Below are 17,181 nucleotides of genomic sequence, written 5' to 3'. Positions count from 1 at the left end.
TAACCACGCAACAGCCAGTGTTCTTTCCAGAAAATTCTGCAGGAATGTCCCGTATGAAGGGATCTGGTGGAACTTCAAAGAGAGTGTGAAAACTGTTGTTCAGGAGAGGGAACTGAATCTGAATGTGACCTCAGAATTACCTTTTAGTTCCTGATAGTAACATTTTTACCTGTCTTACACCTCTTACAACATCAGAAAACAGGAAAGTTTTAGGTATATGAGTTTTCTGGTTGTTTCATTAGAATCTGAATATTAATTGGCATAAAATTTTTAATTGTCCTTGATTTCTAGAGCTGCTGCAACATAGGTACATACTAATTTTTAAGCTATTTTAAAAGTAGCTTGTCGGTTCTTTTGGAATCAGCTGCAATACATAGATAAGTCCCATTCTAGCTCTTTAAGAAAGATAATTGCTTAAAATTTTACGAATTCTAGGTTCTGTGTTATCATATGCCTCTACTATATATCTGGGTGGGTTTGTTTGTTTTTCCTTTGGGGCCACATCATGCAGCTTCGGGATCTTAGTTCCCCAGTGACCAGGGATGGAACCTGGGCCCCTGGCAGTGAGAGCTCAGAGTCCTAACCACTCAATGGCCAGGGAATTCCCCTGGGTGGTTTTATTTTAAAATGCAAAGCAAATAATTTAAAAGCTTAAAAGTTAGGCTTCAGTCCTGAAGTAGGAGGATGGGGAGGAATTGCAATTTGGTTTTTCTGAAAAAAGGAAAATTGCAATTTGGTTTTTCTGAAAAAGGGAAAGGCAGTGGCTTCACCCATCCGCCTCCTGACGTGGAGGTTGCTCTGGTCTCTGCCTTCCACCTGCATGACTGTCTGTGTGTGGTCTCGCTTAGGTTTATCTTAAGGAGGCACCGTGGCCCTCGGCACAGTCAGAAATCAGGACAATAAGTGCTTACAAGACGCCCCGGGACAAAGTGCAGTGCATCTTGAGAATGTGCTCCACGATCATGAACCTCCTGAGCCTGGCCAACGAGGACTCCGTTCCAGGGGCCGATGACTTCATCCCTGTGCTGGTGTTTGTGTTGATCAAGGTAGGTCCTCGCTACCTCCCGTGAGAAGAGTTTCTTTGGCGTCCTGAGTCAGGCAGTGTATAGAGGGTCGCCGGGTGTTATGGACTTTGACTCTTTTACAAGTTTCCAGCTCTGTGATACCCAGGAAGAAAGTAGCTAATGTCAAGTTATGTTCTGTCCAGAAGTTAGGGTTATCCAAAGAAAGGAAGAGCTAGATTCCTAGATGAACATTTTCAGCTTTTTCAAGCAGTGCCTGAAGGTCTTGCTTGGAGCTCAGTGGGTAATTACTGAATGAATCAATGAGGGCAGGTTCTCTGGCCGTAATGTTTTTACCATCTTCTTTCATGTTGAATTCTTCATGGTGGTTATCACATAAACTGCTACATTTTCCTGTCATCTTTCTCCTCTTTTGACCTCATGTTTTATTAATTGTACCATATTGTTTTTTAAAGTACTGACACCTCTTGTCCTTTTTTGACTTTAAAGTGTCACCATTCAAATGGTTTATTTTGAACATTTTGGTTTGGAGGTGGGGACCCTGCAGATTGGGTGCACAACAGCCACCCAATATGTGTTCCAGTCAGCTCAGCCCTCTGGTGATGTCTAAAGTGTATTTGACATGTAGCTTACTAATTCTTAAATGTTGCGGTATTTCTGCAGCCTGAACTCTTAGCTCAGAGTCAGAGCGCTGACTCTGAGTCTGTGCGGTCAGCCTTCTTCACTCCTCCTCTTGCCCATTGCTCAGCTCTCTTCCACAGATGATGTGTTTAGTCTCTATACAGAGCCAGTCTAAGCCCCTTTTAAGGAACAGGCCTTAGCTTGTCCTTCTGATTTAACACACCTGAACCTGGAGGTGAACGAGCAGGAGCTTTTCTGTGCTACCTCCTGCAGCAGAGGGCCTACTCTTTTTTTAGTTTTGTTTTTTTTTCTTTCTCGGCTGGTTCTACCCATACTTACTAAACAGATATAACTCAATTTGTCTGCAGCATTTCCTTCCTTATCTGGAATCCTGGGATGTTGAGTGAAGCCACTGGGATTAGTTCAGCCCCTCTAAGGACCAGTGAGGTCAAGTGCTTTGTTAGGCTAGAAAGCTCTAGATAGTTGAGCTAGGATTAGAACCTAAGTCTTCTTTCCAATACACTGTTGCTCCTCACAGTAACTCGGGTTTACAGATTAGTTCCAAAAAGGATTTGGGGGATTATTTTCAAAAGGACTGGTGTCTCTTTTTCATAGGAAAACATGTGAAAGATGTTACCATAAGTGATTTTTCCAGCTGAGTAATTGACTTTATTTTTCACTTCTCTAGGCAAATCCGCCCTGTTTGCTGTCCACTGTCCAGTACATCAGTAGCTTTTATGCCAGCTGTCTGTCTGGAGAGGAGTCCTATTGGTGGATGCAGTTCACAGCAGCCGTGGAATTCATTAAGACTATCGATGACCGGAAGTGAACAAGACAAAGGCCCACCGAGGCAGCAGACTGCTAGCGGGGCAAACAGATCTCTTAGAAAATGTGCCAGCTGCTTTGAAAGCTGAAGATTGTTTTTGTATAATATTGTACAGTGTTCAGACCTTTTAAAACAGATCTTTACTAAACAGATTAATGAGCTAACAAGCAGGTTCTCTTTTCTTTGGGTTCTTTTCCTTTCTGAGTTACATATTTCATTAATTTCTTGTCCCCACATAGAGAATAGTACTGCAAAAAGGGACCACATTTTTCAGGTATTTTGAAATACAAAACGAAAAAAACAATCTCCTAGAAAATTCCTAGATCTCTGTTTATGGATACTCATTCTTTCTTTTCATTAAAAAAAAAAAAAGAACCATACACCTCTTTCAAGATGCTGTCTAATCTTGGATGCATCTAACAGAAGGAAAATGCCGGTTGCACTGAGGATTATAATAGTGGTGACATTAGTGGCATTATCTATAAATACACTCACCTAAATTGAAAAGCTAAGAAGGAAATGTAAATATGATATATATTTATATTTGATGTAATATGGACATCTTCAGATTCTAATAAACAAGGAATATTGCTGATAGTAGGTTGTTATGTACCCTCTTGTGAAATGGTTTCCTTGACAACATTTAAGCTGAGCTTAAAAGCAAAGGCGAACAAATACACAGAAGTATTTATTAAAGTGTAACACAGTTTATTGAACTTTCTAGGTATGGAATTTGATGCACAGGGCTGCCTTTGATGAGGGGTATAGAACTTATTGAATATATCACTTAGACTTTCTCACCCTGGACATCTTTGAACCTGCAGTAGGAGATAGACTGTTTGTTTAATCATCATACATGGCATACAAAGGAACAGCAGATATCTAACCGATCCTTGTGGTACTTCTCATCTGAAATGCTAAATAGAGTGTAGAAGCCCCAGCCAGAACTCCTTACAAACCTGTAACTGTAATATATTTTTGATGATGATTCACATTGAATGCACAGACCAGGAATTCAGTGAATGTCAGCTTTTTTAAAAACTAATTTGTATTGTCTGCTTTAGTGATACGAGTTTTACTAGTGATAAACTATTTTAATCAACCATACTATTCTTATGGGGGGAAAAATCTATTTTGGCAGGTTTCTGTGCCTTTGTTTCCCTCTTCTGAACAAAAATATGTGTTTCTGTATTTTGGTTTGATCGTGTGTTGCTAATTAATGAGGATTGGGTTTTGGTGTCTGAGAAACAGGCCAAGGAGGCCCACCAAAGCTTCAAGCACAAGTCTTAACACATAGGCCATCACTGACTGATTTTGCTCTGTATGATTCCTAAACGTGTTTAACTTCTTTTATGAAAATTGGTCCCCTCCTTTGAGTCTCTTGTTGCTGGCAGCATTTCCAGGCATGTTTAAGGGAACTATGACCAACAGCCTTGAGCAGATAAGGACAGAGGCTGTCTCTCCAGGAGCTCTGCGCTCCACTGTGCCTGAAGAAGCTGGGTTTTTTTTATGCCTTGACCTCTTCTCATTCCTTTACTCCAAAATACTGAGATAAGTTGCAGAGGATTGTGAGATGCGGTTTCTGCCTTTTAGGGGCAGATCAAAATTCAAGTAATGTGAAAAATGTCCTCTTGAGCGTTAGGTCAAGAAACCTATGTACAGTCATGCTTCATGGACTGTAACGGTCAAGCTCATGTAGGTCTTAGAAGTCAGATCCCATCATAGATACTTAACAAGACAAACTGTCTTAACATGATTTCTAAGGCAGAGGGGGGAGTTCAGCACTTGATTCAGTAAATGTTAAGTGAACAGAAGTCTTGGAATAGTTGAAATTTATTGTTTGGGGATTTAACTCAGAAGTCAATGCAATTTTTCACCCCCGTGGTGGTTACTAACTCTATTCCATGTTACTATGGAAATAAATATGAAGATGTGGACACTGCATGGGGCTCTTTTCGGTGGAGAAGGTGGTGAGTCTGTATCTCCTAGAGGCAGGAGGTAGAGCTCTGCAGGGCTTGAGACAGTTGTGAGAGGAGGACCTCAGAGCTTTGGCATCACAGCTACATCCGAGATGGAGGTGGGTGCCTGTGTCTTGACTCAGGTGCCGGCAGAGAAGCGCACAGCCCAGCCGTTTAAGGTTAAGCTGTTTTCTTCTGGAAGCTGGTCAGGAGTAAGGACTGCTTCAGCGTTAACTGTCACTGGTAGTTTTGTAACAGGGTTTAGCATGGTGTTGAGTTCTGAGTTTAGGAGTTGGTAACTGCCTGCATGGGCTTCCCAGGTGGCTCAGCAGTAAAGCATCTGCCTGCCAGTACAGGAAACTCAGGTTCGATCTCTGGGTCAGGAGAAGGGCATGACAACCCGCTCCAGTATTCTTGCCAGGGAAATCCCATGGACAGAGGAGGCTGACCGACTATAGTCCACTGGGTCACAGAGAGTCAGACACAATTCAGTGACTAAACAACTGTGTGTGTGGCAGCGGTGGGCGTGAGATAGGGAGTAATCTGATTTTATTCTTTCAGGAAAGGAATAGTTGTCTTTCAGCTGTTTCTTAGCACAGTTCCTCCCAGGATATAGGTTATATGAAGGATTGTGCAAAAATACAAAATCACACGTAGGAAACCTTCAGTAGCCACCGATTATTACATGGTATTTACAAAGAAAATGAATGTTAAGTGTTCACTGAAATTCTGTTGAACTATCTGACGAAAAAAATCAGTTCATATTTTGTATTAATACCCTGCTTCCAGAGATAGTTAAGTGATAGAATTACAGATTGAAGATTTATCTTTTATTTGTAAAAGTATTATTTTTTAAATCTAGTAAACATTTTATTTTCTTTCTCTACTTTAGGTCAAATCTCAGCCACAGTTAACTGATTTCTCCTACTTATTCTTTTTAAAAACCTGTTTATAAAAGCCATTTTATACAGATATGAAATCACTGTAAGAGGGTTAGGCTTTGTGAAGGATGGAAAATAGATGTGGATGAGATGCATGGGTTTTTCTCTCCCTGTTGTGTCCTGGAAGCTTTTGTTTAATGTAGACTTTCAACCTACATGTTCCTGAGGTACGTAAGCGAGAGAACTAAAACCCGTCCCAGGCAGTGACAAGGTCTAGTTTTGGCCACAGGAAGCTGTACCTGACTGTGCATGCCGGTCGGCACTGCTCCCCATTGCCTGCCGTGGGAATTCCGTGGCCAAGTGAAGATCAACATTGTGAAGATTTAACAGTTTCTGTGTCTGATGGGATTGGGTGTGAAAAGGGAAAGTAGGAACACACTCGCTCAGAATTGTTAGTGGATTGTGTCGAAGTGATAGAATCGTTAGTGGATTCAACTTCCTCCATTGATGTGTGTCCTGGTCTTTCTCTTCCCTTTCCATTCCTGCTTTATTTTGTAAGGAAAAGTCTGCCTTCTGTTTAGTTCTTTTAACTAGTAAGTTTATTCTGTATGTAATTGCCATACTTTAGGGTGGAAGTCAGAAAAGATCTTGAAGCTCAAAGAATTTTTAGTTGAGTAGATGAACAGTGATGAGATATTTGAGGTACTTTGCCAAAATGCTTGAGAATGTTGCCAGATTAATAATCATATATTTTAGAATGTAGGTTACCCAAAGAGTAGGGTGACCAGGAATAGCTTTATTACTCTTGAGAATACTTGGAGAAAGGAAGATACGCTTTGCTTCAGTGTCAAGGTTGGTGTGGTTGGGCTGTGGCATCACCACAAAGCTGCATGTCCCCCAGGCCTGTGCTCATCGAAGGTTAAATAACGCGGGAGAGAGTCCTCTACACCTGGTTTGTGGCAGACACTGTGGGCAGGAGCCACATGCCTTAAGAATTCACCTCTGCTGAGTTGTTCTGTCTTGTCTACCGTATTCTCGTGTTTCACCTGTATGAAAAAGCTTTGTACTGCCTCTCCTCTTGAAACTGATAAAAACCTATAAGCCTCAGTGAATGAGCTTGCACCATCTTGTATATGTACAGGAAACCCATCCTGTCTCCTAATGTGATTACTCATGTACAATATCATTGTGTAAAATTGATTAAAAAGGGAGAGCCGTTGAATTCATTGGGTTTTATGTTTCCATCATCTCTTTTGTATTTGGAAGCATTTCTGAAAATTTCTCTGACTTCTCAGATATAACTAAGGTTCTCCATGAATTCACACTCGACTTTTTCATCTGAAACATCTGTTAACTACAGTACAGGCAGGAATTGGAATCATCCACAGTTGCTGATGAGATGGTGCACATCCACTCCTTTAACACGGTTCCTGTCTGAACCCTGTATTTGGTTAGCTATTCATCAGCCGTGGTTCTGAGTGCAGAAGTCCTAATCATGTTATTCACAGGAGCCTTGATTAATCTCAGTTGAGGGGAGTTTCTATTAGCCAAGGAACACTTGTGGCAGAGGCCAGCTCATTCTACTCGCTGGTGGAAAAGCACTTTGTTCATATTGATTGCACTTAATTCGGAAGGAAACATTTAAAAACTGGATTAGGGTCCGGTTTTCACTCAGTCTGTTCAGTATTAAAATTAATGCTATGACTTTCCTAGAACCGAAAATACAATTCAACTTTTCTTGCCAATTTGGAATTCCCTATGTCACCTGGACTCTCGTTATATTTGTGCCTACTCACCCCTCTCTAAGTAAGCGGCTCTGTGGCTTTTCCCTGAGGATGCAGAGCTAGTGATGTTCAGCTAGGCCTCCCTGCGGTGCTGCCTGTAAAATATGTCACGATCCTGAAAAGTGAAATCAGGTCAGAAGCTCCTCTTGGCTGTAAATGTGTCTCTACCTAGAGATTTAAGTATTCATTGAAGAGCTTTCGAGCCGGTCATTTCATTCCAGAAGAATCCTGTTCCATCTTCTTAGGGTACCAAATAACAGTACAAAGACTTCAGGGGGGAAAAACTGATCAGAGAGGCAGGAAAATCCAGTTATGAGGATCCAGGAAGCATCTTCCACATTTTGTGCTAAAATGGAAAAAGCTCTCAATTCTGTCATTGAACCTGTTGTTGACAGTGAACATGAAAACCGTGGTAATCTCATTTCTGTTAACGAGGATTTCAGCATATTGCTGGCCCAAATCATTAAATTTTATGCTCCTGTCAAAAAGAGTATCCAGTGTGATTTTTAAACAGGGACCATTTTACTTCAGCTCTCCTTAGCCCTACTAATTTGTAGTTTTGACAGAACTTTTGTCACCAAGACTGTTGGTTAATATACATAACTGCTGATGTCCCTTATCAGTAATTCCTAGTGAATTTAGTCAAGAGATATGTCTGATCTGACTCACTCTGACCAAATAAACTACATTCTTTGGGAAAATGAAAATGTTAGTTGCTCAGTCATGTCTGACACTTTGTGACCACGTGGACTGTAACCCACTAGGCTCCTCTGTCCATGAAATTCTCGAGAATACTGGAGTGGGTTAGCCATGTCCTTCTCCAGGGGATCTGCCTGACCCAGGGGTCAAGCCCAGGTCTTCTGCGTTGCAGGCAGATTCTTTACCATCTGAGCCACCAGGGAAGCCCACAGTCTTCAGGGGTGGCACTCAAAACAGGTCCATTTTTAAGTACCCTAGCTGCTGCTGGTAAGTCACTTCAGTCGTGTCCCACCAGGCTCCGCCGTTCCTGGGATTCTCCAGGCAAGAACACTGGAGTGGGTCGCCATTTCCTTCTCCAAGTGCCCTAGGAAGTTCTGTAAAACACTGTTTTCAGACCTCACTGTTAAGAATCACCTGGTGCTCTTGCTGATAAATCAGCATGCATGGGGATGGGACAGGAACCTTTAAACAACTACTCCAGGTGACTGACTTATTTTTGTGGAACTTAGAGCAGCAGCATGAGTCAGCATCTCACAAAGTATGAGCTGGAGGATCACGAGCACTGTCCACCTGGGATGATAAACTGCTGACTCATTATTCCTCACAGGGCACATAGAGTCAATTTTGGGGGAAGAACAGGAGAAAAAATCTGCATGCCTAGCAAACTCCCCTTCTCACTCTGATGCTAACTAAAAAATGTGTGATCTGTGAAAGGTGTTCAATTTCTCAAGTTTTGGCTCCACATCCCCAAGGTGGGTGGAGCCCCTTTTAAAGAATACAGGGCCTGGCAGGGACTTCCTGGTGGTCCAGTGGTTAAGATTCTGTGCTTACACTGCTGGGGGCAAAGGTCCAGTCCCTGATAAAGGAACTAAGATCTTTCATGCTGCATAGCACTGCCAAAAATGAAGAAGGATAAAGGACATAGTAGCCAATCTGATATCCTTTAAGGATAGTTTTTTTCTTTTTTTAAAATTTTGCTTAAATCCAAATGTTTTCTCTTTTGATAATCTTCTGGTTATATAAAAACTTTTTTTCCCAAACCTCAAATTGCTAAACATTTGATAATCACAGTGTTTGGATCTCTATGTGAAAACATCATCTAATCTTCCTCATTGTTTTAGCTTTTTAAATGGCTGTTTGGTTTCTGTTGCCTTCGCTGTCCTGTGTTAAGTAACAGCGTTGTTTCCAGCAGCCCCAGCTTCCAACTGGATTTTTCTCCCCCAGCTGGAATTTTCCCCCGGCCTGCCCTCTGCTGAAAGTGAGAGAACCTGTAAGCAGTCACTTCCCCTCCTGTTTCTGATCCTCTGAGTCGATACGTGAGTTCCAGCCCCTTCCTCTCTCACTCACTTTTTGATCAGTAACAGCGTTCTTTTCCTTCTCCTGTGGCTGTGATGGCGACAGTTGAGGCTGTGTCTGCTGCAGCTGGCGCTTCCCTGATGGCTCAGTTGGTAAAGAATCTGCCTGCAATGCAGAAGACCCAAGTTCGGTTCCTGGGTTGGAAAGATCCCCTGGAGAAGAGAAAGGCTACCTACTTCAGTATTCTGGCCTGGAGAGTTCTATGGACTGTATAGCCCATGGGGTCACAGAGTTGGATGTGACTGAGCGACTTTCTTTCTGCAGCAGCTTAGGGGTAGCAGTCTGGGAGTGAGCCAGCCTGGTGGGGTTAGGGGAGACAGAGAGAGGCAGGCGCATAAGAAAGTCACAAGTGACAGAAGGGGAGGTGCTAAGGCCGTCCCACCAGCACAGTGTCACAGTGATGCCCCGAAACACCTCCTCCACCGCAAAGCCGGGCCACACCAATGGGATCATCTAGATCATTCTTGCTACTTCCCGGAAAGCCACTGGTTTCAAGTGGTATGTGGTTGTAATGTCAGGTCCAGGAGCCTGAAAATGGTTCTTGTTTTACATCTGCCACTAATCAATTCTAAGGCCAATGAAAACCTCTTTGAAGGGTTTTTCCTGAGTTGGGCTCTACTACCTCAGTGGTCCTGGACATCCAGTCTTGGTGAATATATATGTATACACGGACTTTATACATGGATATACAAATATGTATATATGTGCATATATGTATGTGTATACGGGGCTTCCCCAGTGACTCAGTGGTAAAGGACCGGCTCCTGCGTCACAGAAGGTGAGGCTTTGATCCTTGGGTCAGGAAGATCCCCTGGAGGAGGGTATGGCAACCCACTCCTGTATTCTTGCCTGGAGAATCCCATGGACAGAGGAGGAGACCAGTGGACTAGAGTCCATGGGGTCGCAAAGTCGGATGTGAATGAAGCAACTCAGCAGGCAGGCAGGCATGTGTGTATATACATATGTGTGTGTGTGTATATGGTCTTGAAATAGTTCTCCTGTGCCAGCATTTAAGGAGGGATGTAGTAGAGGGCAGTGGCACTGTGGAGGTTGCCAGCATGGACCATAGGTGTTTGGAAACCCTGATGGAAGAGGCTGCCCACTGAGCTGACTCAAGAAGGGACTTGAGACTCCAGCTCGTGCACATCAGTTTAGGCACCCAGCGTCTTTCTTATCTGGTTTAATGAACTTGAACCAGGACTGATGTACTGTGGGTGACCAGGTACAGGCCAGGTAATCCTAGAGAAGCACTCTTCTCTGACATCAGCCAGCAGAGCCAAGGGGCAGTGTTGGTTCTGTGTCGTGACATCCCAGGAACAGTCTAACGACCTATGAACACAAAAACCGCTCCACCTGTTTTTAACTAAAGGCTTCCCTTGTACACTTAGTCATGAATAATAGTGACACAACTTCTGAAACTTCCCTTTATACTGTCAACTGGGAAAAAAAAAAAAAAGCACAGTATAACAGCTGTGAGTCCAGTTTTATTTGGGGACTTACTGAGGAGATGGCTCTCAAACAGCCTTGAGGACCTGCTCTGGAAGAAGGGGAAGGCTGATACATATGTGATTTTGGTGAAGGCAGTGCACACAGTGAAGCGCGTGTCTCGCTAAAACGTTGCTGCTGGTCATGAGAAGGCACCCCATGAATGATCTTAGTGATTTGCCTAGATGTGAGAAGATGCAAGAAATTGGGTTTATGAAATTTTCTCCTGAAAATATCTCTCTGCCAGTTTTTCCAGACGAAGCAGTGCCTCATTCCTGATCTCCACCCTCAACTCCTTTCAGGGGGTGTTGAAGGTCAGCAGCTGCAGTGGCTATGACCTAACCCTCCTAAAAGCAGATGGCGAGTGACTTTAGTTGTCCGTTCTTTTCTGGATTTGGCTATTTCAGTCTTTAGTGGTCTAGTCCACCCACCTCTTCTATTCCTCACTGTCCCAATCCCTGGATCACTCACACCCCCTGAAGAGTCTCTTGAGGAAACAGCTCTAATGTGCTTTTTTTTTTTTTTCACCTCCATGATCACAACTGATGGATTTCCAACGCCTCCCATCCCCCCTTTCTCCTAGAGTCAGTCAAGTCTGATCAGATTTCTCTTCTGTCCAGAATCTTTTCTATTTTGCTTCCAACCTGCATTTTCATCCTTATGCCTCTGTCCCTTCTTCCCCTCCAGCTCCACTCCTGCCCCTCAAAGTAAATCGTGCTTTACCTGCATCACCCACAAATTGGCACTGGCCCTCTACCTCTGCGAGGATGATTATGAACCACCGCAGCTGCTAACCTTCAACACCCCCCTGAAGGGAGTTCAGGGTGGAGATCAGGAGGAATGAGGCCCTCTGAGCTCTGTGAAAAACTGGCAGAACGGGTCTTCAGACAGATAATTTCAGGAGATGATTTTATGAGCCCAGTTCTTGCATCTCCTCTCCTTCACGGTGACCTCCGCTCCTTGCGGCTAGCAGAAACGCTGTGCAAAAAATATGTGCCTGATTGCATGTACTCGCCCTGCATAAAATTATACATACTGCCCTCCTCCATCCCACCCTCTTTGGAGCAGTTTCTCAGAGCCATCTGAAATGCTATCTCTCAAGCTATAGTCCTCATTTGACCCCAAATAAAACAACTCACAACCCTCAGATTGTGCACTTTTTCCCAGTCAACATCTGCCCCTAAGCCTCCGCCTTTGCAGCGCCCTCTGGTTTCAGTGCTCTCCCTAAGCAGGCTCTCCAGCTCTTCTGGGCGGGCGACTCCCCAGATGTCCACACCCTTCCCTCCCTCTCCTAGGAGGCTCATTCCCCTACACTTCTCTGCAAAGTAGTGATCTCTCTGGAACCTGAGCTCTCCTTTGGGACTGTCCGATCCCCAGCTGGCAGCTGTCCCCAAGTGTCGGGGGCCGGGGAGGAGGGTAGGAAGTCAGACAGTAGCCCCTGGGTGCGGGGATTCCACTCTTTTTTCCTCCCATATTCAGTCTTTGCAGGGACAGGGGCTCTCGCTCCCCTCCCTTCACGTGGTCCGGGGCCGAAAGCTCTGCTCGTCCTTGGGAAGACACTGCGCCGCAAGCCCTGGACCTCTACCTGGGAGACGGAGGTGAGCTCAGGCTCTCGGCAGCCCCGTCCCGCTGCGCGCTCCTGTGTCTGGGCCCGCCCACGGGTCACCCTGCTGGGACCGCGCATCCCCAGCGGAAGAGGCCGGTTCACTGAGGTGGTCCTTCGAGCTGATGGAGGGTCGGATAAGGAGTCCCCCACCCAGCGAAGTGCCGGCACAGCCGCGCCAAGTCCAGGGCGGGCGGCCGGGCGGCTGGGGGGGAGTTTGGGAGGTCAGGCTGGCCGTCCACGACGCCTACGGTTCTCCAGCTCCAGCTGGCCCTCGACGGCTCTTCCAGCGCCCGGGGCTGCGCTCGGGGCCCAAGCTGCCTCCGGACACCCGAGCCCGGGGGTCTCACCCTTCCTCCCTCACTTGGCGGTCCAGATCCCGGTGCCAGGTGGCTGCCACGAAGAGTTGGTGTGGGCCCTGCTGGACCGTCTGGGGCCGCCCAGGGGTCCGAGGACATGCCACACTGTCGCCTGTCCGGTGTCTGCGCCGCACCCTCGTGAGGCACGGGCGGGGATGGAGGGTCTCCGGGGCCCTGCGGAGCGCCGCCCGGCTGCAGCCTCGATTCGGGCCACGCGGTCTTCTGTTTGCACCTCCTCCCCGCCCTCCTTGTTCCGCAGGCACGGGTTAATCCTACACCGTGAAGGAGTAGGAGTAATTATTATCTCTATTTATTTATTACTTTAGGTGGGGTCTACAAACCGGTGTCCTCTGGGGGCAGCAGTATCGTGTCGGGTAGGAAATCCTGAGATTTGAACCCAGGGCAGCAGGGGCTCCTCCCCCGAGGCGTCCAAGAGCTGCGGGGCGGTGGGAGAGGGCTGCGGCGGAACCTCGCTGTTCGCCGAGTTGACTCTGGACTGGCCGGTTTCGCCCAGGCCCCTGCTTTGCTGTTGCTTGGGCGACATCTTGTGGCCAAGGATGGGTACAGACCCGCGGCGGCAAAGGCTGCGGAACGAAGGCCCCCCTCAGACTCCTCTGGAGGAGGCCACAGGCTCTCAGACTCAGAAGCTCCAACCAGCCCCCTCGCATCCACCCTTTCACTGAACTCTTTTCTAGGACAGCTCCAGGCAGACCCCCAAACTCACTTGTGTCCCCTGAGCTAGACACACGAATATACTGGGTTCCTCTTGGCCCACCCCTTATTGGGGCAAATTAGCATTATATAGCAAGCTAGTGACCAGGGCTTCCCTGGTGGCTCAGACAGTAAAGAATCTGCCTGCAATGCAGGTGATCCCTGGCTCAGGAAGATTCCCCGGAGAAGGGAATGGCAACCCACTCCAGAATGCTTGCCTGGAGAATTCCATGGACAAAGGAGCCTCATGGGGTCGCAAAGAGTTGGACCCAACTGAGTGACTAGCACACAATGGGCAGGTTATTATTCCCATTTTGCAGATGAGGCAGCATCCCCGAGTAACCACAGCAGCACTGGAGCCCAGCTTTGTCAGGCTGCAGCATGCTGCCGGACACAGGGCTGAGAGCTGCGGTGTCGTGTACCCCACGGTCCGGGGAGGTGCTGCCAAGGGTGGAAGTATTATTGGCCACAGGAATGCCTTGGGTTCATTTTTTGGTGCTGAGCACAGAGCTGTGTGCTTTACAGAATCTCACAGAACCCTCACCTGTGAGCCGGGTAGCATTATGAGCCCCATGTTACAGATGAGGAATCTAAGGCTCGGAGAGGTGAAGTGGCTCACCTAAAGCCACCCAGAAAATCACTGGCAGAGCCAGGATCTGATCCAGGTCTGGAGGATTCACAAACCCTTATTTTAAAAAAATATATTAATATTTTAAAAATATATTTATTTTTATTTATTTGGCTGTGCTGGTTCTTAGTTGGGGCATGTGAGATCTTCCTTCTTCGTTGTGGCATGGGGATCTTTAGTTGAGGCATGAGAGATCTTTCCCAGTTGCCGCAGGTGAGATCTGGGATTCCCAGGTGGCTCAGAGGTAAAGAATCCCCCCGACTGAGCACCATGCCAATGTAGGAGACGTGGGTTTGATTCTGGGTTAGGAAGATTCCCTGGAGGAGAAAATGGCAACCCACTCCAGTATTCTTGCCTGAAAATCCCATGGACATGGACAGAGGAGCCTGGTGGGCTACAGTCTGTGGGGTGGCAAACTTGGACACGACTATAACATGCATGCCCATGCAGGATTTAGTTCCCTGACTAGGGATGGAACCTGGGTCCCCTGCATTGGGAGTGTGGAGTCTTAGCCACTGGACCACCAGGGACATCCCCTGAGTCCTTAGTTTTAGCTATTGGGGACCCTATCTGCTTCTCTGCAACATATCAGCTCCATAGGATTGTGGGAGAATCATGTCAAGCAGGAGTGGCGAGAGCGTTGTGAACTGTAGAGGACGGGGCCGCTCACGGTGCATTATTGTCCTGCTCCTGGTGTGCAGTTCTCCTTGGGCGAGTGAGCCCCTTGGGGGCAGGGCTGGATGCTCGTGGCATCCTCAGGGCCCAGCGCGGATCTGGTACCCGGTGGGCAGTCTGGGGAGCAGGGAAATGCCCACTTTCGCACCCATCCCCATGAGGCCCAGGTCCACTTCCTAGGGTTCATGGTCGAGGCAAGGATAGTCAGTCTCTGCCTCCTGATTCACTTCGTTCAGAGGAAGGGGTGACCTTCTTTTCCTCCTTGGTTGCAATAGGCTGGCACCTGGACTCCCACGCGGGGCCCAGAGGGAGAGGGCTTCGTGGCGGGAGATCCCTCGCAGGCCCCGAGAAAGCAGCAGGGCGGGCGGAATATAAATGCGCCTGTGAACGCGGAGGAACAGATGAGAGCGAGCCTCCAGGTGACTGGGTGGAGAGGACCCACAGGGGCAGCCGCCTCCTCTCGGCGCACAGATTGAACCCATGATGAAGATGAATGGAAACCCCTTTGCTGGAAAATGTGGCAATCAAGACGCTACCTGGGCCGGGGCCCTCCCACCAGCTCCGCGCAGGGAAATGTTAGGATTCGGAATTTCAGCACCAGCCGCATGGTTAGCATGGAAAGCAGGCAAAACTCGTGATAAGCAGCCCCAATTAGAGGATAAATGATACAGGATGCCCGTTAGTTTGGCAGGAATCTGTGGACTCAGCGGCTGCGGGTGGGTATCAGACGGCCCCTGCAAACAGACGCCGGCTTGCACAGAGAAACGCAGCCCGCACGGCTGAGGATCCCGGCCGAGCCGTGGAACCCTCGACCAGGGTGCGGTCCTGCCCAGAAGGGTTTCCTGAGAGTAGCCGTGGGGTTCTGAAAGGCTGGTTGAGGGTGCGGAGGTGAGATGACTTTGTGGGTTGCCTAGCACTTGCTGATGGCAACAAATTGAACTTGTAGCTTCCAAAATTCCACGCGGGGAGGCAGGGCTCATGAGGACCCTGTGTCTTCATCTTTCCAGGCTGAAAAAAATCCCCCCCCCCTTTTTCCCCCTCAATACGTCCACTTCAAAGCAATGTGTATGATCATTGGGTGACATGCACCGTGGACCAGGAAGGAAGGTTTGCTGGGCGTATTAATATTGTCGACCAGATTGCAGGGGGCATGTTTAACTCGCTTCAGGTGTTCTCGCAGCATTGGCACAACGGATCAGCTAATTACAAATCATGCCTATTTATTCATTAAACAGGGCCTGGGGGAAATTCAAAGAGGCAACACTGTCTTCACTTCATTCAATTTGCAGTCTGTGATTAAACGGAACACAGCTGCAAGACTCCAGAAATGTTGCCTAATATCCATCCGCCTTTTTTTCCTAGCTCAGACGGACCTGTTCTCTGGAGGCCATTTCTACCCTCAAGTGGGGTCTTGTCATCCTTCTTCAGCAGTTATGCACTCACAGACTGCTTGTGACTCTGAGCAAGGGCCAGCACCAGCACCAATGACTCAGTTTCTTCATCTGTGTAATGGGTTCGTGATCCTCTGGCTGTTGGGATGGGTGTTCAGCGGCTCTTCTAGGCACCAGTCAGAAACTGGATGGTGAAGATTCCTTCTGTGCCCCTTACATTCTGAGCTGCCATTAAGACGCAGGCCCCAGGGTCCCCCAGACAGCCCTGACCAGGGGAATCTGCGTCTGCTGCTACCATGGGGACCCAGCACAGAGCCTGGCACATAGGGACTGCTTGCCCAGCGCTGGGTGGAACTGGCCTGGTGTTTCCTGTCCATGACCCTGGGCATCCCGGTGTCCCTCTGGGATGATGCGGCCAACAGTCTCAGTTTGCCCAGAATGTGGGGTTTCCCAGGATGTGGGCTTTTTAGAACTAAAACAGGGACAGTTAGTCAGTTTGCTCTCAAAGTCCCATGAAACTCTGCTTTTCCAAGTTCCCTAAAATAAAAAATTGAGCTAACTTTACCTTTAATGCTTGCAAAGTGTGGAAGGCCCAAGGGTTATTTATTATCATCAATAAATTATAAGAACCAAATAGCCAACATTTGCTTAGTGTTTTTCAATCTACAAACTGCTTTTAATTTGCAGGATGAGTGTTTCAGGGCTTTCTTCCCACTTACTCAGCATCCACAGCCTGAGCCCCTAGGGCTGGTGTGGGAACATAAGCTATCAGGGGCTAAGGCAGGAGAGCCCTGGTCCCCTGTGAGGCTCCTTGAATTCTGTGACTCTCAACTCAGGTCAAGTTTCTGTCCCTCCCTCCTGCCTCTGTTAGAGGCACCCACATCTAGAAAGGGTCCCTAGGCAGAAAGCAAACTGTTAGCCTGAACCGTATGAAAATAGTATTTTTCTGGATCCCCAACAGTCAAATATCATCATTTTCATAGGGTTCAACCTCAGATAGTAGTGGTGAAGTTCAAGCCATGAGCAACTGGAGACAACTTACTTAATATCTCTGAGCTTCTGGTGGCTCAGATGATAAAGCGTCTGCCCACAATGCGGAAGAACTGGGTTCGATCCCTGGGTTGGGAAGATCCCCTGGAGAAGGAAATGGCACCCCACTCCAGTACTCTTGCCTGGAGAATC

The 17,181-nt window shown here is 47.2% G+C and overlaps 1 protein-coding gene across 4 annotated transcripts in view; it reads left to right on the top strand.

Annotated features, from left to right (window-relative positions):
- GAPVD1 (GTPase activating protein and VPS9 domains 1) overlaps positions 1-6,534 on the top strand; it is a 64,948-nt gene extending 58,414 nt beyond the window's left edge. For all 4 annotated transcript variants that reach the window (XM_069582407.2, XM_069582405.2, XM_069582408.2 and 1 more), the window contains 2 exons: positions 849-1,046; positions 2,332-6,534. In XM_069582407.2, the coding sequence (XP_069438508.1) occupies positions 849-1,046; positions 2,332-2,472 (339 nt within the window). In that variant the 3' untranslated portion in view covers positions 2,473-6,534. The remainder of the gene's footprint in view (positions 1-848; positions 1,047-2,331) is intronic.
- The last annotated feature ends 10,647 nt before the right edge of the window (positions 6,535-17,181 follow it).

Source organism: Ovis canadensis, chromosome 3 (assembly GCF_042477335.2).
Source record: "Ovis canadensis isolate MfBH-ARS-UI-01 breed Bighorn chromosome 3, ARS-UI_OviCan_v2, whole genome shotgun sequence".
Taxonomy (NCBI): Eukaryota; Metazoa; Chordata; class Mammalia; order Artiodactyla; family Bovidae; genus Ovis; species Ovis canadensis.
The sequence above is the reverse complement of the archived record's forward strand: the minus strand, read 5'-3'. Positions and strand labels throughout refer to the sequence as shown.